The sequence below is a fragment of the Sycon ciliatum genome, chromosome 2, assembly GCF_964019385.1.
Source record: "Sycon ciliatum chromosome 2, ocSycCili1.1, whole genome shotgun sequence".
Taxonomy (NCBI): Eukaryota; Metazoa; Porifera; class Calcarea; order Leucosolenida; family Sycettidae; genus Sycon; species Sycon ciliatum.
The window spans coordinates 42,479,124-42,500,389 of NC_088644.1; the positions used below are offsets into that span (position 1 = coordinate 42,479,124).

Genomic DNA, 21,266 nt, shown 5'->3' on the forward strand with positions numbered 1-21,266 from the left:
GGCTGGGCAAAGAACAATCCATATTTTCCGCCAGGGCCGCCTGATGTCCTCCAAGAAGAGTCTCTGCCAGCTTCGAACCATCTCCTTGCATTGCGATACCGTGAGGATACAGACCTCTCCACAAAGAATCCGTATGTCGGCGTTTGACCTGGACGTCAACAAGAGAAAAGCATTGACAAAGCAACCTACATTAGTACCAACTCGATGCCAAATCGGGTGTGATTCCTCGTGACGTATTATTGAAGGTCTGGTATGAGAGTACAATGTATTCTCTAGTTCAGTTAGTACTAGGAGAATGCAAAGGCACCATGCACTTGCCAGCCAGATCATGAGTATTTATTTATTTTATTTACTTTTTTTCAAGTATTTCACTCAACTCGTGGTTCATGACCAATTGGCACGCAAAGTGCGAGAGAGGGGTGATAGCCAACCACGGCAAGAAAAGAAAAGAAAGGAATATAGAAAAAGAGAAGAAAGAAGGATAGACAAGAATCCAGCAATGAGATCCTATCGTACTACATTATGCGATCGCAGTGCATTTTTAAAGCTGGAAAGACATTTTGATGTCTTAACATGCTGGGGAAGTTGCAGCCAAAGGCTGTAGGACAAAAACAGAGGAGAGTTGGTAAATGCGGCTGAATTAGCACGGGGAAGTGAGAGACTATTACGAGTGGACCGGGACAGAGAAAACCAATTGAATACGGAGAGATGAATGGGAATTTTACCTAGGCGAATTCTGTGGATCAAAACGCAAAGCTGCTGTTTGCGATTATCTTGCAGTGGCTGAGTATTGCTGATACAATAGAGCTCAAGACTAGGAAATAAACGCTGCTTGTTAAACAATATTTTAAGAAGAGATTTACGTTGGATTTCAAGTTTGTTCACAAGATGTTGACTAAGACTACACCAAGACTGACATGCATACTGGAAAATAGGTAATAGATACGAGCCATAAAACATAGAACGGCATGTATTTGGCAAATGAGAACGATGAGGATATAGTATGCCGAGAACACTACTAGTTTTCTTGCAAATATAGTCTACATGAGGAGCCCATGTTAGACAGTCGTCAATAATTATACCAAGGTGCTTATGTTCATGGACAATTTCTATGGTCGATGAGCTGCCAGGACATGATAAAGACACATTACAGAACTGATCACTAGCACCGCTACAGAAGAACATCACTTTGGTCTTACTAGTATGCTCGTAATGTTGCGATATTTACATCTGAGTGACGCGTCATGCATGGACTCGTGGATATGCATAAATATATACTTCTGTAGCATAGTTTCGGTGCAGCTAGCTCGCTAGTATTAAGTAACAGGAGGCGGATAACGCTTGCTGAATGAAGCTTTTCAGGGATTTCCGATGTACATGTCGATGACTAATTTTTTTGTGTGAGTCCAAATCCGTGACTTGCTTACAATGTTTATTTCGGGCAAACTGCTGACCTTACCTTGCGGCCGCAATGCCTAGCTCTACTTCTGCAGATCTACCAGGGTATATCTTCTCCTTCGACCCTGGAAAACCGCCGACTGCAGTGTGTCCAGTTGAAGATTTTCAATGCTTGAATAGCTAGCTCGCTCACGAGTCAGTGCTAAGTCCTGTTGCCATTTTTCACCTGTCCAGACTCCCCAGCTCGACTCGGTTTTAATTCTGTCATAGTTCTGGGCTGCATGGTGAACTCCGTCGGTATCGCTGTGGCTCTGGACACGGCCATCGCTGGATGTTCCCACTCTAGCACATTTTCACCATGCGCTGCTACAACGCCCGAAACTCGGACTAAAACTAAACGTGAGGAGATCAGGCGAAAAAATGCTCGCGTGCATAGACCGCAATGCATTGGGGCTGGGCTGTTTTCTGCATCATCATGATCATGGCTCAGGTCAGGAGTCAGGATGATCATACCTAAGACGTAAGTCCTTGGCCTGAACTGTTGAACTGCTGAACTACTTTCTGCTGATCTACGCCATGGTAGGTTTACACTGAGGAACATGTCGATTGAAACGTACAATGTAGATTCTACATTGTAGATCTGCGTAGAAGAGTAGATCTACGTCGTAGATCTACTCGTTTGCTGCCCTTACTTGGTTGATCTTGAGACCCCAACCAACTTTAAAACCAGTACTTCCGTGGACCGATCGGAGGACCACAGCTATACTATTCTACAGGGGACATACTCTAGGCCGGCTATGCACAGTTCTGGCCGCAGATTGAGTATTCAGAGCTTTGTTCAGGGAATTATTCCGTTTCTACTTACCGTCAACTATCACCAAGAATAACGAGCAGAGAACTGCTGTCGCTGCCACCAACAGGGTCAGTGGCGAGACGCCACGTGACTGCGCCATACTGGACGACGACGGGGGCGGCGCTGGAGCTGCGCCCAACCTTCAGAGTCCGCTGTTTTAGTGCTTTCCTTTCTCTCCCAAACGGTCTCACTTCCAAGGGGGTCTCATTCACACTGGAGCAAAGAGATTTCAGCCCTGCATGTAGGCCGTGATGGACATGAGTCGGGGACGCAAGGCCTATAGCCAATCTGCTGACGATTCAAAATGAACAACGGTGCTATCCGTGCGTGTGGCTACTCGTACCAGTTACCTCGAACACGATCGGAGCACGCAGGAGGTGTCCGAGATCAGGGACAAGCAAGCACCCGCCCGCTCCACACCTGATCACGCCTGTCAATCCGCGAGGTGTCCGAGATCAGGGACATGCAAGCACCCGCTCCACCCCCAATCATGCCTGCCAAGTCAGCGAGAAGTCGCGGATCATGTCAGTTGTCAGCGCTCAGCGTTTCGAGTTTGACAGCTAGCCCGAGCCAGCTTGTCCCAGCGTCAGCTTATGGCTAAGTTATGCATGCTTTGAACGCGACGCCATTACGACGCCATTACAACGCCGATACATGCACAACTAATCCTTACTTGCATTTTCTTTATGCCAGACTCTTGCTGCAGTCGCGGCATACCATGGCATACAGCGAGGCTATAAACTAGTGTACTAGTATTACAGTTTTGATTTGCAGTAAAATAATGATGTGACTCTATTACTAGACAAGTGTTCCTGTCACTAAACCCGAATAATGATGTCATCTTGCTAGCACACCCGGTACCCGCGAGGAACGCCTCCAGAACAAGTAATTACTAGTTGACATGTCATCAAAAGTACGTAGATGTCTACGGTACATTATTGTAATTTTACAGTACTGGCGATTAGAGCCCTCTCTTGAATTAGTTTTTTTTTTAGACAGTCAGTCGAATGGTCTTGGTTCACTGATACAACGAAATTTGAAAGAAAAAGAAAAAAGGCCCAACCCTGCCCGGCCGGCCGGCTATTTGGACTTATTACGGGGGTCGCCATGGCAAATAGTAAAAATGTGCGGGGTCCCATTTCTTAAAACATTTTGACCGTTTTTTTCGCTTTTTGAATTTCAATTTTGGACAAAATAATTCGCATTATGTGGCCTGTGTGTAGGGAGTTCAGTTCCGGTCACTGAAAAGCGAAAAGTGCAGTCACAGCTCGCCTGTACAAAGTGAATGGGCGCCTCGTGGCTGCAGTTCGAGATGCAGTTCGCGGCCCGAGTATCTTCTCCCGCGGCCTTTTCGGCCTTGTCGATGCTATTTTTAGGTAGCTGAGGTCATTACCTTTCCAATGGTGCCACACATGCCATGCTTCCAAAAATACCGCGGAGTCCGCGCTTGGCGCGGGTGCACTTCGAAGTACTAATTTCGACCAGATCCGTACTCGGCTTCGCGAGGAACACCCGATTTTCGTGTTCAGCGGCCTCGAATTATCCTAAACCAAGAGGATTCTACAACATTGAGGCTCGCGCTTTATCGCCGTAGAAGGAAAATGATCACAGAAACCAGCCCACGGCGATTTCCTGGTGGTCGACGAAAAAATCGAGTGAACTGCGCGCACACTGGTAGAAGCAGTGACGGTGAAAACTGAAAACGTGTGACTTGTGCAAATCGGCGCGCACGGCATGCGTGCACACTGCATGCATGCACACATCCTGTATCGCCATACGGTACATACCAGATAGTGCAGTGCTGGACGGAAACCACAACTTTCTGCCCGTTTTCCGATCTTCAATCGACTATAACTCTAGATTGGAATTTTGGGTTCAAATTTTCAGAGGGTTGTTTCTCGATTCTTCCCGGTTTAGAAAAACTAGCGCTTTATGCAAAACTCGCGAATTTGATTTTTCAATTCATTATTGAAGTCCCCACTGTATGTACGTGACTGTACGCATTAGGTACGTCACTTGTGCCGCAAGCTTTTTTGTGTTTGGGTTCAGAATTTAAAATAATTGAATGCAATTACAAACATTGCATGGCTGCATTTCAGGGTTCGGCTGTTTTCTCTTTGGAGTTTGGTTGGAAGTAATGTAGTAATACTTGTAGCGAGAGCAACTGGTTTACAAGATGAGTGGAGAAGAACAGGACATATCGTCCGTCATGGGCTTCGGTTCGTTCGGTTCGAAATCGAGCACCAAAAAGGCTAGAACGTTTGACCTGGAAAGTATGCTGGCTGAAACGCGAAAAACTGCCAGGCAGAGATGTGGGGATAGCTCTAAATTGCAGCCATCCTCTGTGCCAGACACTCACTCAGAGAAGCGCCATCATACTGAGATCGAGGAAGATGATGAGAGCAAGGAAATAGACGATGATGAAAATGACAATAATGAGGAGCAGGATGAGGACGAAGAAGATGACTCCAGCGATGATGATGCTGATGAGATGCCAGAGAAAAATCGCGATGTTCTGCCAATATCGAAGCAAGTTGAGCTAAAGCATGGCACGAAGATTATCTCAGCAGTGTCTCTTGATCCAGCTGGTGCCCGCCTTGTCACCGGAAGCTATGATTATGATATTCAGCTTTGGGATTTCAGTGCTATGGACTCGTCTTTGCGGAGTTTCCGTACCAAGACTCCCTGGGAGGGCTATCAAGTCAACAGTGTGGCGTATAGTACCACTGGCGATAAGTTCTCTGTGGCCACTACAAGCGCCCAGGTGAAAGTGTACGATCGCAATGGCGGTGAGGTTCTGGAGACGATCAAAGGCGATAGCTACCTTCACGACATGACGCGTACCAAGGGTCACATATCGTGCGTTAACGTGACGTGCTGGCATCCCCGCGAGAAAGAAGTGTTCCTGACAGGGGCGGACGACGGTACAATTCGTTTCTGGAATGTCACCGGAAATGGGAAGAAGCACACGGAAATCGTCAAAGTGCGCCAGCGTCAGGCCCGCCGATTGCCAGTCACGGCAATCCTTTGCAGCAGTAACGGAAAGCAAATGGTTGCTGGCTGCCAAGATGGTAGTTTGCAGCTGTACCCAATGGGAGGGCCGTACGTACGGCCGTCTCTCATTCGCGAGAATGCCCATTCTTCCGGTTTCGTCTCCTCACTGCTCATGAAATGCGACGGCCATAGCCTTCTGAGCCGCGGTGGCGACGACAGCGTACGCCTGTGGGACATACGTGCGCTGCGGCAACAGCCCGTCGCTGAGCGCACTGGCTTGACCACGCTGCAGCCAATGATGAACATGGCGTTCAGTCCATCTGAGAAGGCGCTGGCGGTACCACTCGCTGCTCCGGACCGCAAGTCGCTTGGCTGCGTGTCCTTCCTAGACTCCACTACACTGGAGGAGAAGAGCAGGATAGACATGCCCGGTAGCAGTAACCCAGTGTGTTGCCTGTGGCATCCAAAGCTGAACCAGGTGGTCGTCGGCTGTGACAAAGGCAACGTCGCGGTGCTGTATGACAGCAAGGTTAGCTTACGTGGCATCACGGACAGCCTGGCCAAGCGTAAGAAGAAGGAGATCAGCGGCACAACGTCGTTGTCACCCGGTGCCTTGCCAATCATCACGCCGCACTCGCTCAAGCTGTTCCGCGAGGAGCGCTACCAGCACGGGCGCAAGCGCGAGGACAAGCATCGCCAAGATCCCATCAAGTCTCACCGACCGGAGCTTCCCATGGACGGCGGTCACGGGAAAGGCGGCCGCATATCCGGCGGAAGCAGTCTCGCCCGCCACGTTGGACAGAACATTGCAAAGAGAGTGTTGGATAACAGTGATCCACGTCAGTCCATTCTTCGACATGCCGAGGCAGCCAAGAATGATCCCTACTGGGTTTCTCCAGCCTACTCCAAGACACAGCCGGAGCCAATTTTCCAGAAACCCGACGACGAGGAGGAAGAGGAAAAGTAAGGCTGTTGCTATTAGGTTTTTTTCTCTTTGGAGTTTGGGTGGAAGTAATGCAGTGACGCTTGTAGTCGGAGCAACTGATTTAGAAGATGAGCGGGGAGGAGCAGAATATATCGTTCTTAGTGTGCTCTCTATTAGCACTGACACCAACTTGTACATAATCCATGTGAATAGGTGAATGGTTTGCCCAGGAGGAGTGCCGTGCCGAATTATTAATTTTTTTGATTGTGAAGATTCTCAGTACTACTGTATATGTTGTGCTCCCCTCCTGTGTATGCCTTACATGTAGCATAATATTATGACAATAGCTTCTTTTTTTTATTCGAACATCATGATTTATGAGTTAGGCTGGTCCTTTCCTTTTAAAACCGACTCTCTCTTGAGTCCGAGCCCCATGATTAGGTACTGGTGGTACACTCTGTCGGATACGACATTTCTGTCTGGATGATTATGTAGTCCGACTAAACAACTATATAAACGCTTGCTTTATATGTTTGGAGTGCTGTGGTCAGCACACAGACGCACGGCCCCGTGTCGTTTTGCGAATATTGTTCTCTGGGAAGACTAAAACAGTTCAACAACAAAACTACCAAGATCTCTTTTTTGCAACTCGGAGTCTCATGCATCATGCAACCATCAGGCTAAATCTAGTGTAGTTTTGTTGTTGAACGTTTTAGTATTAGTAGCTCTATCGAAAGGTATTGAGCACTTTTATGCAGTGGATCGCTATTTGCTTTTGTTCTCTGGGAAGAGATACACGATTGCCATCATGCTGCTTTCGGGGTCAATGTGCGTACAATGTACAACTTAACGTACGCGCACACTAGTATTATGTGTTCATGGTCGTAGCGGGCAACCTGGCTTTGTAGTTTTTCAAGACATGATCCCACGCAGAACGTTCGAAACCGGAGTAGGTGTTCTGGAGATCTTGCCCAAATTAACGAGTCCCTTCTTTGTAAATGGACCATTGATTGAGCCACGTCAAGGGATAAGTGCAGACCCAGTCGTCTTTAAGTCAACCAGAGATCGATTCACAGCACAAGGTTGACTGACTCGCTGCTCTTTCTCATAAAAAAAAAGCTCGTCCAGGAGATTGCGGCACATGTCCAGTAAGCTCAGGCGTACGCACAGCCTAGGGCTAGCGAGTGTCGTGGTGCTTGAATAGGCTATACTAGTACCTTTCCCTACAGTACAGCCTGTGTCACTCCATGCAGTCAGTGTACAGCCTGTGCCAGTGTACAGTCTGGACGTGTATGACTGCAGTAGAGTCGCGCGCTGAAGAACGTGGAGCCCAAGAACGTCCAGCCTGAAATTCTAAGAACGCCACAGCCTGAAGCTAAGAACGGCAGTGTTGGTTTTCTGGCAGCTTGTGGAATACATAATACAATACGGATTGCTTCTAAGAACGTGTTATAAGAACGCAGCCAGATTGCTGAAAATTAAGAACGTCCCAGGCTAACCCCTTGGAAACAACGTTCTTGGACGAGCGACTCTACTGTATGCATACGGGCGTTGAACCAGTGCTGCTGCAGTACTGTACTATACTACAGCCTCCTTATCACACAGGTAACCATGGTAACTGGCATGCTCTGGTGTGCTAGCTAAGTCCTGCCTTGAGCGGACTTGGGGCCGATGGCAGCAATGGCCAAGAGTGTAACCAGGGCTCATAAAGAGAACAGCCCCGTGCAGACCAATGTATCATGGCGTGCTGTGCTGGCATCATGTTTGCCATATTAAAATATTCATTTCTACTTCAGTCTTTAGTATATCTTTGTCAGCTCTACATGTACAATGCATCATTCTCAACCCAGCCAAAGCCGTTCCCTTTCACCCCCCCCCCCCCCCCATCACATACACACACACGCATTCAGTTTCCTATATTTTGTTGGTTTCGCCAATTTCAGCCATTTCTCTCGTGTATTTTGCCCGTTCACGGGTGGAAAGAGGACCGTTCCAAGAAAAGCGGTCTTGGAAGCAGGAAACCGTAGCAAATCAATATTAATGACGTAATGGCTCGCACTTTGTGACTACGTAATGCGGGCAGCGTGCCGTGCCACATGCACACCCCATATGATATGTGGAGAGTTGGATACTCTTGAGGTTGTGTACTCTTGGTGATATTACCTAGTATCAGATCAACAGTGTCGCAGTGGGAAGTTCACACAGGCAGAACGAGAACAAGGCGTTGCCGCTATGTGTGCCCCTGGTGAAACACAGATAGCCCCCCGGGTTCAGACCATGCGGTGCAAACCGGTGCCACAGTCTTGTGACAGACGAGAAATCAGTGGCAAACAGCTTGTTGGTAGATAAATCAGGATAACGCAAAAAAACCCATTACCAGTACATGTCTTATTTGTATGTTAGTTTGTTGAATACTAGTGTACTAGTAGCTTTATTTTACTTCACCATAGGCACAGGCAAAATATGCCTTCTCACTGGACGTTTTGTCACAGGTCTTGCAGAATGATTAAGATGTTTTCTGACGTATCACTCAATTCCCGGACTGCTAGCAGCTTCGACCTTATTACATCTCATCAGCCTTCATCAGTACCGGTATACCGGACGAGTATTTTAATGAATAATTGGCAGAACCACGCAGAGTAAATGTACCCGTATATGGAAGACAAACCCTTGAACCCCGCCCCTCTTGTCTCTTACCCGTACTCATCCATGTACAACACATGCATTTCTAAAATGAGTACCCAAACGTGCAAGTTCATCTTGCTGCTATCACTACCTTCGCGCTACGAACGCCCTGTTGCGGTGAATGGGTGCTGCAACAAGTGAAAGCAGTTTGTATTCTCAGCACTGCGCGACATGCACGCACCATGCACAGTTCACACGCCGCAAGTACATCGCGCACGCATCTACAGCATCGGTCAGACGTGGCAACAAGTTCCGTGTTCACCAATGTTTTCTCCAGAAGCCAGCAGACACACAAGCCGCAGTGTTACTAGGGCGGCAGTGTTACTAGGGCGGCATTGTGAAGGCTACAAAAATCGCAACAACTACAACCGTAGTAACGCTTGATTCAAAGAGCAATGACCTATCCCAATGACCTATCCTATCATAAGAAGAAAAAAGAGGCTAAGAAAAGCTGAGAGAGGAACATGAAGAGAAAAAAACGAGAAACAAGGGCAAGTCCATTCCTAATTAGAGCCTAAACAAGCAGAGTGAGAGAAAAAGGATGGAGAAAGAGGAAGAGAGGAGAGGACAAAGAAGGTAGGTAGCGTTGGACAATATCAGCAGTCTGTATAGGTTATATACAGAACACAGTACTAGCTGGTTGAAATGTAATGTCTTGGCCCGTGACAGCAACAGCATGCCATACACACGTACACCCTCACACACCCGGACATGCGCATACACACACACACATGCACGCGCGCGCGCGCGCACACACACACACACACACACACACACACACCATGTGTGCACAGCAGCACCCTGACACGTCACGTCTACTTTTCCCGACTCACTATTGTCTAGCGTTGCCAGGAACTAGCACTGAAACAAAACAAAAATCTAAGATGTGTGCAATGACCTAATGTATGGGGGATAAAAACAAAATGAGACAGACCAAGACAGCAAGTGATCAGAGAGAGAGAGAGAAACAGAAAGATAGATAGATATATAGAGAGAGAGGGGGGGGGGGGGACAGACAGAGAGATTCTTAAAGCTCAATTCGTTGTCCCGGACCTACCAACAAAATACTTGACGAAGCGACTGAAATTGGAAAGAAAAGTCAAGGCCCTGGCTTACACTCTTGTATGCGTTAGCAGCGACCTCCCATCTCAGTGCCAGTGTATCCTTGGTGTATTTCCTTGGGTGGATGTTGACAAACAAGCAACAGATACTCTGGCTACTGACCCACTGCACCCTAGTGGTTTTGCTTTTGGGTTTCGAAGAACAAGAAGTCGATAAGAAAGAGTGCTCCCAGCATGACGCCCTTCATCTTGACGTCCAGGTCCATGGGGAAACTGACGCCAAAGTTGTCCGCGTCGGTGAACATCTCCTTTGTCAATCCTGACCACTGCTTCTGGATGAGACCGACGTCCTGGCCATCCATAGATCTCACCGGATACTTTGGCGAACAGTCACAGCATCCGACGCCACAGCAAGGAGTGTGAATGCGTAGAATTGGCTGCATATTCAAATCCAGAAGCAAGAAAGTGGGCCAGACACAGGCGCAAGCCTCGGACTTCACGTATCCAATGGGATTGCCCGGCGGCGCTTGCACTTCCAGGAAAGGCCGCTGCGTTTCACAACAGCACTGAAATCCACAGCGGAAGGGACGGTCCAGTCTCATCACTTCCTTGCCGGCGTTGTCGGTGATCTGCATCTGAAACGGACGGTTGGGTCCGCAGCACTGACGTGTAGCACAGTCCGAAACTTCTTTGGCGTAATACACCTGTTGGCCTAATGAATTCTTCACGACGTACTTATTCTCAGTCTCGAAGCCGGTCATTAGCTCCAGCAGTTCAATTTTCTGGTGGACAAGAAGCTGGTCGATCAACAGCAGGTACTCCAGCCCTTGTGGGCAATTGGACGGCGCGGATTCCTCCGGCCGTGGCATCCACTGCATCTCAACTTTCTCTTGTCCAGGCATCTTGCTTTCTGCTGGCCAAATGACAAACGGTCACAACTGTGCTCTGCAAGACTTCAAGAAACAAGGTGAGGGGAATTTTCAGCCGAGCAGCCACAGGTGAGAAAACCGACTGCGAAGAGAAACCACCAAACGACATTCAACCTTTTTTCCGGCCTTGAGTGACTTGACGTCACGTCATGCATGGCACCAAGAGTCCATAAACCAGTGGGTTATGGACTCTTGATGGCACCGGTACGCGGTGCACCGTACCGGTGCACCAGTCCAAACCATGGAGTCGTCAAATACGGTATTACAAATACGGTATTTGACGACTCCCTGGTCCAGGCCATGGGCAGTATCAAGAGTACATAACCCCCCCCCCCCCGCGGGGGTTATGTACTCTTGGCAGTATTCAGTAACCCCCCAGCCCCCAGCCCATGGCCCAGGAAAGAAAGCCCAGGCCAGGGGATAGGGGAGTGCGACAGTTACCGTAAAGTCGCGGATAAAAGCCGGGCTTATAAGCACATAAGCCGCTTTAGTAGCAGTAGTAGAATTATTTAATATTTTGATAGGAAGGCCCTACATTGTTCATTCTTTTGTTCCGGTGCATCCATAGCGGAACATGCAGCTCTTTGCTTCAAGAAATCTTTACCAGCCGCTGCTGTAGCTCTCACACCACTGCCACTACGAGATCCCAGGTGTCTTTTTCTTTGGCATTACCCCCAGCACAGAGTACGGCTGGCTTTTCTCGGATTGGCTATCTCGCTGCTGACCGGTGGAATATGCTGCCTTCCACTGTTCGTACTTGTACCGATTACCGCTCATTTATTCGCTCATGCATAACCTTCCTAGGGGCTCCCGTAAGAAGACCATAGGTCTGTGGGAAACACCCTAGTAAAATAAAAGTTAATAATAATAATAATACGAAGTAGTGGTTGCGACCTCGGCGATGATTTGTGTGGGGAGCAAACCCTTTTCTTACAAATAATAATAATAATACAGACGTCTTTCTGCTTCAGGCTTTGTTGTTATACATGTTGTTGTTGTTGATTTTTATTTTACTTCGCAAGGCCAAACGGGCAATGGTGCCCAATTCTATGGAAGCGAATTTCAAAAGGGAGAGAGCTACGGGGAGAGAGAGAGAGAGAGAGAGAGAGAGAGAGAGAGAGAGAGAGAGAGAGAGAGAGAGAGAGAGAGAGAGAGAGAGAGAGAGGGGGGGGGGGAGGAAGGGAGATGATAAGCAATTTTGTAGTGTCAACAGAGCGATTTTTCAGTGTCAATAGAGCGATTTTGAAGCGTTAAAGGGGAAGTTAAGGCAAAAATTAAAATTTCACCAGTTGTAGTCTTCGGGGTGCTGAGTCGAATGGTCGTGGTCCGAGGAAGCTGAGACGCTCCCTTCCTACTTGAATCCCAATCGAACTCGCGCACTTCCACCGAAACTGGGTGACTGCGCCCTACTAGATGGGGATTTGTATGCAAAATGTCACTAAAAGCGCCATTTCGTTCTTATAAAAGCACGAATGACCGCGATTGGCCCATATGTTGTAGTCTTTGGGACGCTGAGTCGACTGGTTTTGGTCCGAAAAGGCTGCGATGCAGCGTTCCTCCTTTATTCCCAATCCAACATGGTTGAACAAGCGGTCACGTGGTCCTGGGTGCCCAAATCACCTGGTCACCACGCCAGCGGGTGACAACTTTCACACCAAGGTTCAACTCGGGTTCAACTCGAGTGACAGGACTGCACCCAAAAAAGGTCAAACAGGCTAGTAAGTTGTACCCTGCAGGCACGGTGACCAGGTGACTGGTGTACGCAGGAGCACGTGACCGCTTCTTCAACCATGTTCGATTGGGAATAAAGGAGGAACGCTGCATCGCAGCCTTTTCGGACCAAAACCAGTCGACTCAGCGTCCAAAAGACTACAACATATGGGCCAATCGCGGTCATCCGTGCTTTTATAAGAACGAAATGGCGCTTTTAGTGACATTTTGCATACAAATCCCCATCTAGTAGGGCGCAGTCACCCAGTTTCGGTGGAAGTGCGCGAGTTCGATTGGGATTCAAGTAGGAAGGGAGCGTCTCAGCTTTCTCGGACCAAGACCATTCGACTCAGCACCCCGAAGACTACAACTGGTGAAATTTTAATTTTTGCCTTAACTTCCCCTTTAAAGGGGATGTATATGTTGTGCGCGTTCTGTCGATTTGGAAAATCGATCGATTTTCTTGCGCGATCTGTCGATCGACAGATCGCGCAAGGATCGATCGATCGGAAAGCGGTGGCGAAACCATTCAAAACAAATCGATCGATTTGGAGCAGCTCCGAAACGTCGTACAGTGTATGTTTAGGACTTTGGTGAACAGCTTTTCAAATGAAAGAAACCAGTTACGGTACCTTTTCTGAGTGCAATCTTCTTCCCCAAATAATTCAAAAATCAGTTCCTTCCGAAAATTCCATCGTGCTGGACCTCGAAGCTGAACGTCATAAGCAAATAGTCAAGCCGTGTGTCGTCTGGATATGCAGTTGTTTGTCATAGCCAACATTCTTCTGGTCCGTTCGTCCTGCCATTTTCCTGACGATCGCAATGAATACGAGCAGCTCTCATGCTCAGGTTAGTGTTTATTGATCTGTCTCTGCACCCACTGCAAGGTATAATTTTTGTGATGCAGCCACTAGCCCATTGTGGAAGTAAGGGAATCACCCAGGTTCTTCGGATTCTCGTCCTGTCCGAAAAATCTCCACGTTTCAACTTCTCATCTTCCCCTCAGGCATGAGCTTGCATATTCATATTAATTTTTGTGTTTGCTTTGACAGTGCATTTCATAGGTATCGTTCAGACTTTTAGGGCCCTGTAAAATTGGTGTTTTCCTTCCCGACAGTGATAATAATCGCAATCTATAAAATACATGCGCAGTCATTCTATAGTGTGATAAAACACAAGTGTAACTGTAAGAAAAGAGAAAGAGAGAGGGTGAATAAAACAAACATATGTGCAAAATGACGGTTGGACCACCTGGAAATCTGCGCCCTATTGTCCTCCTTACATCATTACGCAAAACGCTCTCCATTATTACATTGCGAAGAATATCGTCGAAAGTCGGTGAGTACTTGTCTCCGACGCAGAGTGGTTTCAGAGCAGGCCGATCTACAGCGGACCTTGTTTGGAGCCACAGATGGTTTGCAGCAACATGTCAGCATTATCGGCGGGAAATGACCATTCTTGGAATCGACATGTCCAAAGCATTCGACTGTATACATCGTGACAAACTGTTGACAGTTCTCGAGTCTTTCATGACGGAGGATGATGTTCGGCTGGTTAGAGTGCTGTTGACCAACACAACTCTGCAGGTACGCATCGGCAGGGCAGTATCAGAGTCCCTTGAAACTACAATTGGCACCCCGCAGGGTGATTCTCTCTCCCCGGTGTTGTTTGTTATATACTTAGAGGCAGCACTGAGAGATCTGAGGAGCACCCAGGTGGCACGAAACAGACCGCCAATGGATCAAAGCATCAACATTCCATTTGAGCTTGTCTACGCAGATGACACTGATTTCATAAGCCTTAGTCGTCAATGGCTCACAGAGCTCGAACCGGTCATAGACCACACTCTCGGGCAGTGGGCCCTGAGAGTCAACAACACCAAAACTGAGTGGACAGAGCTGGGTCGATCTGTAGACAGAATTGACGAGCGCTGGAGGACATCCCGAAAGCTGGGCTCACTCCTGGGCGACATTGAGGATGTGACACGTCGCAGGCAATTGGCCGAGGCTGCCTTCCGATCCATGTGGTCTCTTTGGAAGCGCCGAGGACTGATCCGAGAGCCTCTGCGTATGAGGTTGTACTGCGCCTTTATCATGCCGATACTTCTCTATAATTCAGGCACCTGGGGCCTGACGGTTGCTAGCGAACGCTCCCTGGACGCTTTCCATAGAAGGCAACTCAGGTCACTTCTCGGCATCACATGGCCACAAAAGATTAGTAATTTGGCGTTGTATGCCCGATGTGGAGTGGAGCCGGTGTCGGACTTGATCCGAAATTCACGCTGGAGTTTATTCGGGCATGTGCTTCGCCTGGGTAAGGACACGCCAGCACGATTGAGCATGGAGCAATACTTTCAGGCACCCGAGGGGAGGTACCGTGGGAGGCCGAGGGTGACACTACCAATAAAGCTCCACACCGATCTGTCCCAGTCGAACAATGGGCACCTGCGGAGTGTTGAGGACTTGCGCCGTCTGGAGCGGATTGCTGTGGACCGTCCAGCATGGAACGCGCTGGTGAAGAGTGTTTGTGCACACCCTCGTCACAAGTAGAAACAGCCATGGCACCCTTATAAACTCATAACAACCATTCTATAATAATATTACTATTTGAATCTTTTAATAATTATCTGGCAACTCAACCTCATACGTATAATTATCTGGCCACCCATTGACCATGATGCTACATGAGGAGACAATAGTGATGACATTTTTCCAATGAGACCAATTTTATGACGCTCCATGTTACTGAAGGACTAACTTCGATCATTGGTTTTGTAGAGCCCCATTCTCTAGGAGCTGTCTACATCTGCTTTGTTTCAATGTCCAGCATAAGCGAACGTGTGGATCAAGCATAACTGCTTGGTTGACGCTGCCGCGGGAATGCGTATAATAATAATAATAATAATGTGCAAAATACAGTTACGGTGCTAAGGAAAGAATGTGGATGCCGTGACATGTTCTTTCTGAATGCATTGGTCTGGCTTACGCTTGTGAATGTAAACAGCATCTATGACTTTTAACTGATTGAAATTCTTTGCAAAACAAACAATACTACAATTGTAAACCGAGAATCATTATACGCCAAACGACACGGGTCACTGAACAATAAATGCTTTAACCCTGCCGTGTTCTTCTTCTCATCGCCAACCTCCCCTTCATCTTCATCCTACAGCGTAAAATGAGTGAGGTGTGGTTTGAGATATGGTTGTTTTTTTAGTTGCCGTGAGAGGGAGAGACAGAGAGAGAGAGAGACAGAGAGAGAGAGAGAGACAAAGACAGACACACAGACAGAGAGAGAGAGAGAGAGAGAGAGAGAGGGAGGGAGGGAGGGAGGGAGAGAGTGAGGCTCTGTCGTTCTGGAGATGTGTTGGCGGTTTTCTCTTTCACCTCTCTTTTCTCTTTATAGTTTTTCACTAATTCGTCATTCAACCCAGAGCTGTGTTTGTTGGCTGGTCGACCACAGGATTTTGTGTGGGGTTGTTCTGGAGTGTCGGACTTTTGTTGTAGTGTGACTGTTACAGTCCTGAAACACATGCAGTAGACACACTACTATAAAATACACTAAAAATGTACAACATGCGCACATTTCCTGGATTGATCAGTGTGGATCGATGGCAATACAGTTGTAGTCTGTAAGCAAACAGCGCCATTTTGACTAGGGTGAAATGGTTAGATAGGTTAACCGGTTATGTAACCGTTAAGAATACACGAACAGTTAACCATATGCATATGGGTTAATCGGTTATTTTCTTTCAATGTCCGCTGTACATAATATACGTGACAGCATGTGCGTACCCTGTCAGTACTGTGCACAATGGATGTACGGCGTGTATCTCCCTCATCTCTGGGGTTGCTCCCCATATTAGTGATGCTTGCGTATGCTCATGATGAGGTTGAGTTGATTAAATGACAAGGTGATGGTGCAATCCGAAGCCCAATGGAGCATACAAAATATTAAAATATGTTGAACCTTTCGTTCAGAAAGTAGTGGACATTCACGCAACTGCATTGTAAATATAAAGGGGGTTTGTCAACTGGCAACCGCTCTATTTAGTTGTTATTCACTCTTTGTTGAACCTGCTCTGGAAAACTGAGCAAAATATAATATGCATCCACTATACATATTGTAAACAGTTTCGTCTGAGACAAAAATGCGATAATACTCATAATACTCATAAAGTATACTTGTGAAGACAAAAACTTTCAAGACGTTTGTAATGAGCCTGAAATGTGTCCTTTTATGAGTATTATACATATTGTAGTGATTGTTTTGGCAGTGCGTGAGGTCATGGTACCATGGATACATGGATTTACAGTCATGTACAGCAATGGTACATGAATACAGGCTACATGTACAGTTTATCTCTTATAGGTTGTAGCAAGAGTAGATAAACAAGAGTGTGCAACTCTGGATCTCTTCTGCACAATCTGCACATACCCCTGCCTGTGGCAGCATTTTTTGTAGACGTCACCTTTTTTTCAGAAAAACGCGCATTTTGACGCAGAACAGTGTGAGAGCACGTACTGGGCACCGACCTTGTAATGTAAAGCCCGGCCAAGTGCACGATGCAAACTTTCCAAAAGACCCGCAGTAGGCCTTTCCGGATTATGTGTTTGCATATTTTTGCATTTTGGGGGTCAAAATGCATTTTGTCCATTTTGACCCACTTTGGGCCAGGGAGTCGTAAAATACCGGTATTTTACGACTCCCTGCAAGCGATAGGTACTTCACGATCACCATGAATGATCACCATGGTGCCAAATGTCACGCGACTAGCTGTCGCCATTTTGTTACCATGGCAACGGTGGCATTTTTTTGTGCTTTTTGGGTAAATTTTTGCATTTTCTTCAGAAAAAAATTTGATTTATAGGGGTTTTTCAAAACACTTTCCATTTCCATTTTAGACCAAGAAAAAACGCATAATCCGGAAAAGCCTAACCCGCAGCGCATGCGTCATAGAAAAGATTACGTCAACAAAAAATTCCGCCACGGGCCAACCCATCCCGGAGTTGCACACTCTTGTTTATCTACTCTTGGTTCTAGCCTATAACCTTTTGGTTAACCGCAGCCCTAACTTTGACATATATGGTTTATATTATGTGCCCAACTCGCTATAACATGGACCTCTCTAAAGCATAACACTTGCCGTACCCCAGAGAATATATAGTGAGGTCTCGCCTGTAAGATGAAGTGTGATACCTAGTTATTGCATACATGTACATGTAGGTGTGAACATCATTATAATTGAATTCACGAATCAATTTCATTTCTTGGAGCTGACTGCTTTAATGTCCTCCTCGAATCCCTTCGCACTTTTCCAGTTCATTTCAAATGAAGTTGCAGGAACTCAATGAATACCTTGGGCACCATCTAAGGCTGCGTATACACGACAACGCTGGGGGTGAAAGCGCAACTAAATCCTTTCGGATGCATGGTTCATTTACACGGTACGCGGAGCAAAACGTAATAGTTGTACACCAAAGCGGAAGAGAACCAAAACGCTGGCCAAGGTGGAAGAATTTGAAAACGGAAATGTTCTGCCGGATAAATTTGGGTGTGTAAACAGTCGAAACGGTCTGCTGGCCTCGTTTCCGTCACGTTTGTTCCGTTTTCGGCCGTTCACACGGATCCGACAATAACTCTTTTTTTTACAATTTTCGTCATGTGACGAGTGCTGGTGTGTGGCCTGTTTTCGATTATTCCTTGAGTGTGATTGGTGCTTCCACGACAACACTCGGCACATGACGAACTTTTGCGGATCCTTTGCTCCCGTGTAGACGCGAGAAAACGATACAAACCGAGACCACCTTGGATCAGCTTTGATCGTGTAAACGCACGAAAATGAAAAAAAGAAATGCGGGACTGAAAACGGAAAATGGCCGTGCGTTGTCGTGTAAACGCAGCCTCAGAAGACATTAGGCCCAGTTGGGAATGTTCCTGTAAAATAAGAACATTACACTGTAATAGGAAGTGCAGGTGCCTTGAATGTACAGTCCTGCTCAATGAAATCCAGTCGTGTCACTCAAGTTTGCGCCTTGCACCATTTCGCAGCCCAGTGTTCGCAGGTCTAGGGCTGCGCAACGCCCGGTACTTGAGTGACGCAACTTGATTTCAGGATTTCATTGGGCAGCACTGTACGAAGGCAATTCTCCCATACAAACAGCATGGTGCTGCTGACAAGATGAGATTCACTAAAGTGGACTTTCTTTAGAGGATGGCTCAGCTTTTGTATACTTCTGTAGCGTCGTTCCCATGCCATGAATTTAATGATGAAATTCGTTCGCGAAACCAAGAGGCTTACATCACCTTACTATTATTGTACCTTCACTTTCTTTTACCTTTTTTCATGCAGGATTCTGAAAGCTAGAGGAATCCCACTAGCCCCAAGCACTGAGCTCACGGCTTCCAGCCACGAATCAGGCATGGTGTATCACGACATCTATATGTTTTGCATCCATTTGATTACTAGTACCGTAAAGTACCGCCAGAGCGCCCCACTATCTCGTCCTTTCGTGGTCGTATTGTGTAGGTGGTCTCCCGTCTGTAGGTCATACGACACGAACTTCGTACACATATTGCACGTTGTGCAGACAATCCGTACCTTCGAGCGGACACGAGCTCCACACAAAAACCTTCCTCTGACGTTAGTACACCATACACACTTCGTTGCATTCTGCCGTACGATTTTCCTTTCCCTGGACCCTGGCTGTAAAATCAAGGTGGGGCGCTCTCGCGAGACGGGGCGCTCTGGCGGTACTTTACGGTATACCATTCACACATAACATGATCTCGCTGTGCCCATGGTGCACTGTAGACTCAACATCCCGCTTTAAAGTAAGCTTCACAATCACACGTTAATGCTCCTAACATGTTATCTCGCACTTGATGGCATTACTCTATTTCTGCCTTTAGTATTAGACTCTACACTATCGCTCATCGCGTATTTGACTCTACTCTTTTTCACTGCTATTATTATGCTACGTTGATGCTCAATGTTAATATTGTGTGAGTCAAGTGTGCGCCCTGTGCCAGTTGACAGCCCAGTGTTCACAGCTGCACAACGTTCCGCACGGCATTCACTCGCTTCATTGGACTTCATTGAGCACCACTGTAGTATTCTGTGTTGGTTGATCAGCCCTTCTAGTGACGACTCCTGTCTGTCACTCTGTCTTGAAAGGGACTTTTCGGCTTTGTACTGCATGACCATTGTGTGTGGACTCACGAGTTACTTGGAGTACAATTCACTATAAACTTCACTATAGTAAAGCCTGTCCTGACAAGACGCCCTTGGCGCAGCGGAAACTGTCCTGATGTGACAGGACCCCGCTTGATCCAGGAATGCACTTTCGATCCACAGCACTTTGGTGCATGAAATTTTGTCCGGTAAATACAGGATTCCGCTTGGTACAGGGTCCGGCAAACACGGGTTTTACTGCAATCCAATTTCCCAATGCATACGTTTCATTGCATATGCTTCAATTGTATTTTGTGTGTACTTTGGGGGGGGGGGGGGGGGCTGGGAAAGTCTACGTTTTGTGAAGCCGCTGCGACCGGCGACAATTATGTACATGACATTGAGGAGATTATTTGAAAAATAATCCCCGCGGCGCGGACATATCCTGTTAGGCATATGCGGGCAGAAAAATTGGCAGAATTCAGTACTTTTTCTGGTAAGTTTCATGCATGTTTGGTATGTGGATAAAGAAATGGAGCAGAATTCGAGGAATTGCCCGCCATAAGGTTTGTATGGTTCTGCCAATTTCACAGCTTTTCGAGCAGAATCTCCCACCTTTTCGAGCATTATCCGCACACCCCTATATCCTGTTTAGACGACACTTTCGGGTGATCAGCATGAACCGATGTGAACGGAACACTGAACATGGATATTACCAAGAGGGGTTATGTACTCTTGATATTACGGTGAAGCCTAACAATTTGTGGCATTTAACATACAGAAAATGATGCTGGTTTTCATACATGTATTATAACATTATGGGAATATCGCAGTGAATCTTCAAAGCACTAGGTGGTCTGCACTCTACAATATGACCTGTGCGATTATATCGGTAAATAATGTCTGCCTGTTCCGAGCCACCAATCGCACCAAAGAACAAGGAGCAGCAAAATAGAAAACAGACTACATGTATGTCCAGTATTATACCCACATCATGGTAAATAGCCGTACCCGGAACATTGAGATAATTATAACGTTACCGTAAAAGCCCGTGTATAGGCCCCGGGTGTATATAATAGCAGGCTCGATTTCCTGGGCGTATGCAAGGGCACGTGCGTTATTTTGGAACCGGGTGTATACTTTAATAGAATTAAAATATTGAAACTCTTCTCTTACTCAATGGCTGGATCCATTTCATCTTGTAGCTAAGCATGCACATTATAATACATGCACAGTGAGTATCCCTACTTCAATGAACCAGAAACAGTGTTCTCGTTCGGAAGAGCGATCCTATAAACCACATCCATCCATCAACATAACAGTAAGTACAGTCACCTTCGCTAATAACGACTGCGGATATAACGACAATTCGCGAATAAGGACAGAATTTCCATGCCAAGAGCAAAGTCCCATCCCAGTGTAATATATTATAATGAGACTTCGGGTATAACGACACTTCACGAATAAGGACACCTTTTTGATGCCCTGCCGAGTGTCGTTATAAGCGAAGTTGACTGTATCGAGTGTCGGTTCCTGT

General features: G+C 46.9%; 3 protein-coding genes and 1 long non-coding RNA gene across 4 annotated transcripts in view; 2 read left to right on the top strand and 2 right to left on the bottom strand.

Moving 5' to 3' along the window:
• The window catches only part of LOC135810172 (uncharacterized), a 50,271-nt gene extending 47,772 nt beyond the window's left edge, over positions 1-2,499 (bottom strand). The window contains exons 1-2 of the mRNA XM_065323646.1: positions 2,264-2,499; positions 1-148 (exon numbers count right to left, since the gene is read on the bottom strand). The exon at positions 1-148 is cut by the window's left edge and continues 44 nt beyond it. Of these exons, the coding sequence (XP_065179718.1) occupies positions 1-148; positions 2,264-2,351 (236 nt within the window). The 5' untranslated portion in view covers positions 2,352-2,499. The remainder of the gene's footprint in view (positions 149-2,263) is intronic.
• A 1,794-nt stretch (positions 2,500-4,293) lies between these two features.
• Positions 4,294-6,733, top strand: LOC135810173 (WD repeat-containing protein 70-like). Its single transcript, XM_065323647.1, has one exon. The coding sequence runs from the start codon at positions 4,428-4,430 to the stop codon at positions 6,210-6,212; it is 1,785 nt and encodes a 594-aa protein (XP_065179719.1). The 5' UTR covers positions 4,294-4,427; the 3' UTR covers positions 6,213-6,733.
• A 2,355-nt stretch (positions 6,734-9,088) lies between these two features.
• On the bottom strand, positions 9,089-10,947 carry LOC135810174 (phospholipid scramblase 1-like). Its single transcript, XM_065323648.1, has one exon. The coding sequence runs from the start codon at positions 10,816-10,818 to the stop codon at positions 10,090-10,092; it is 729 nt and encodes a 242-aa protein (XP_065179720.1). The 5' UTR covers positions 10,819-10,947; the 3' UTR covers positions 9,089-10,089.
• Positions 10,948-12,997: 2,050 nt separating this feature from the next.
• Positions 12,998-19,750, top strand: LOC135810175 (uncharacterized). Its single transcript, XR_010552281.1, has 2 exons — positions 12,998-13,404; positions 18,908-19,750. It is a non-coding gene; the product is annotated as an uncharacterized LOC135810175 (long non-coding RNA).
• The last annotated feature ends 1,516 nt before the right edge of the window (positions 19,751-21,266 follow it).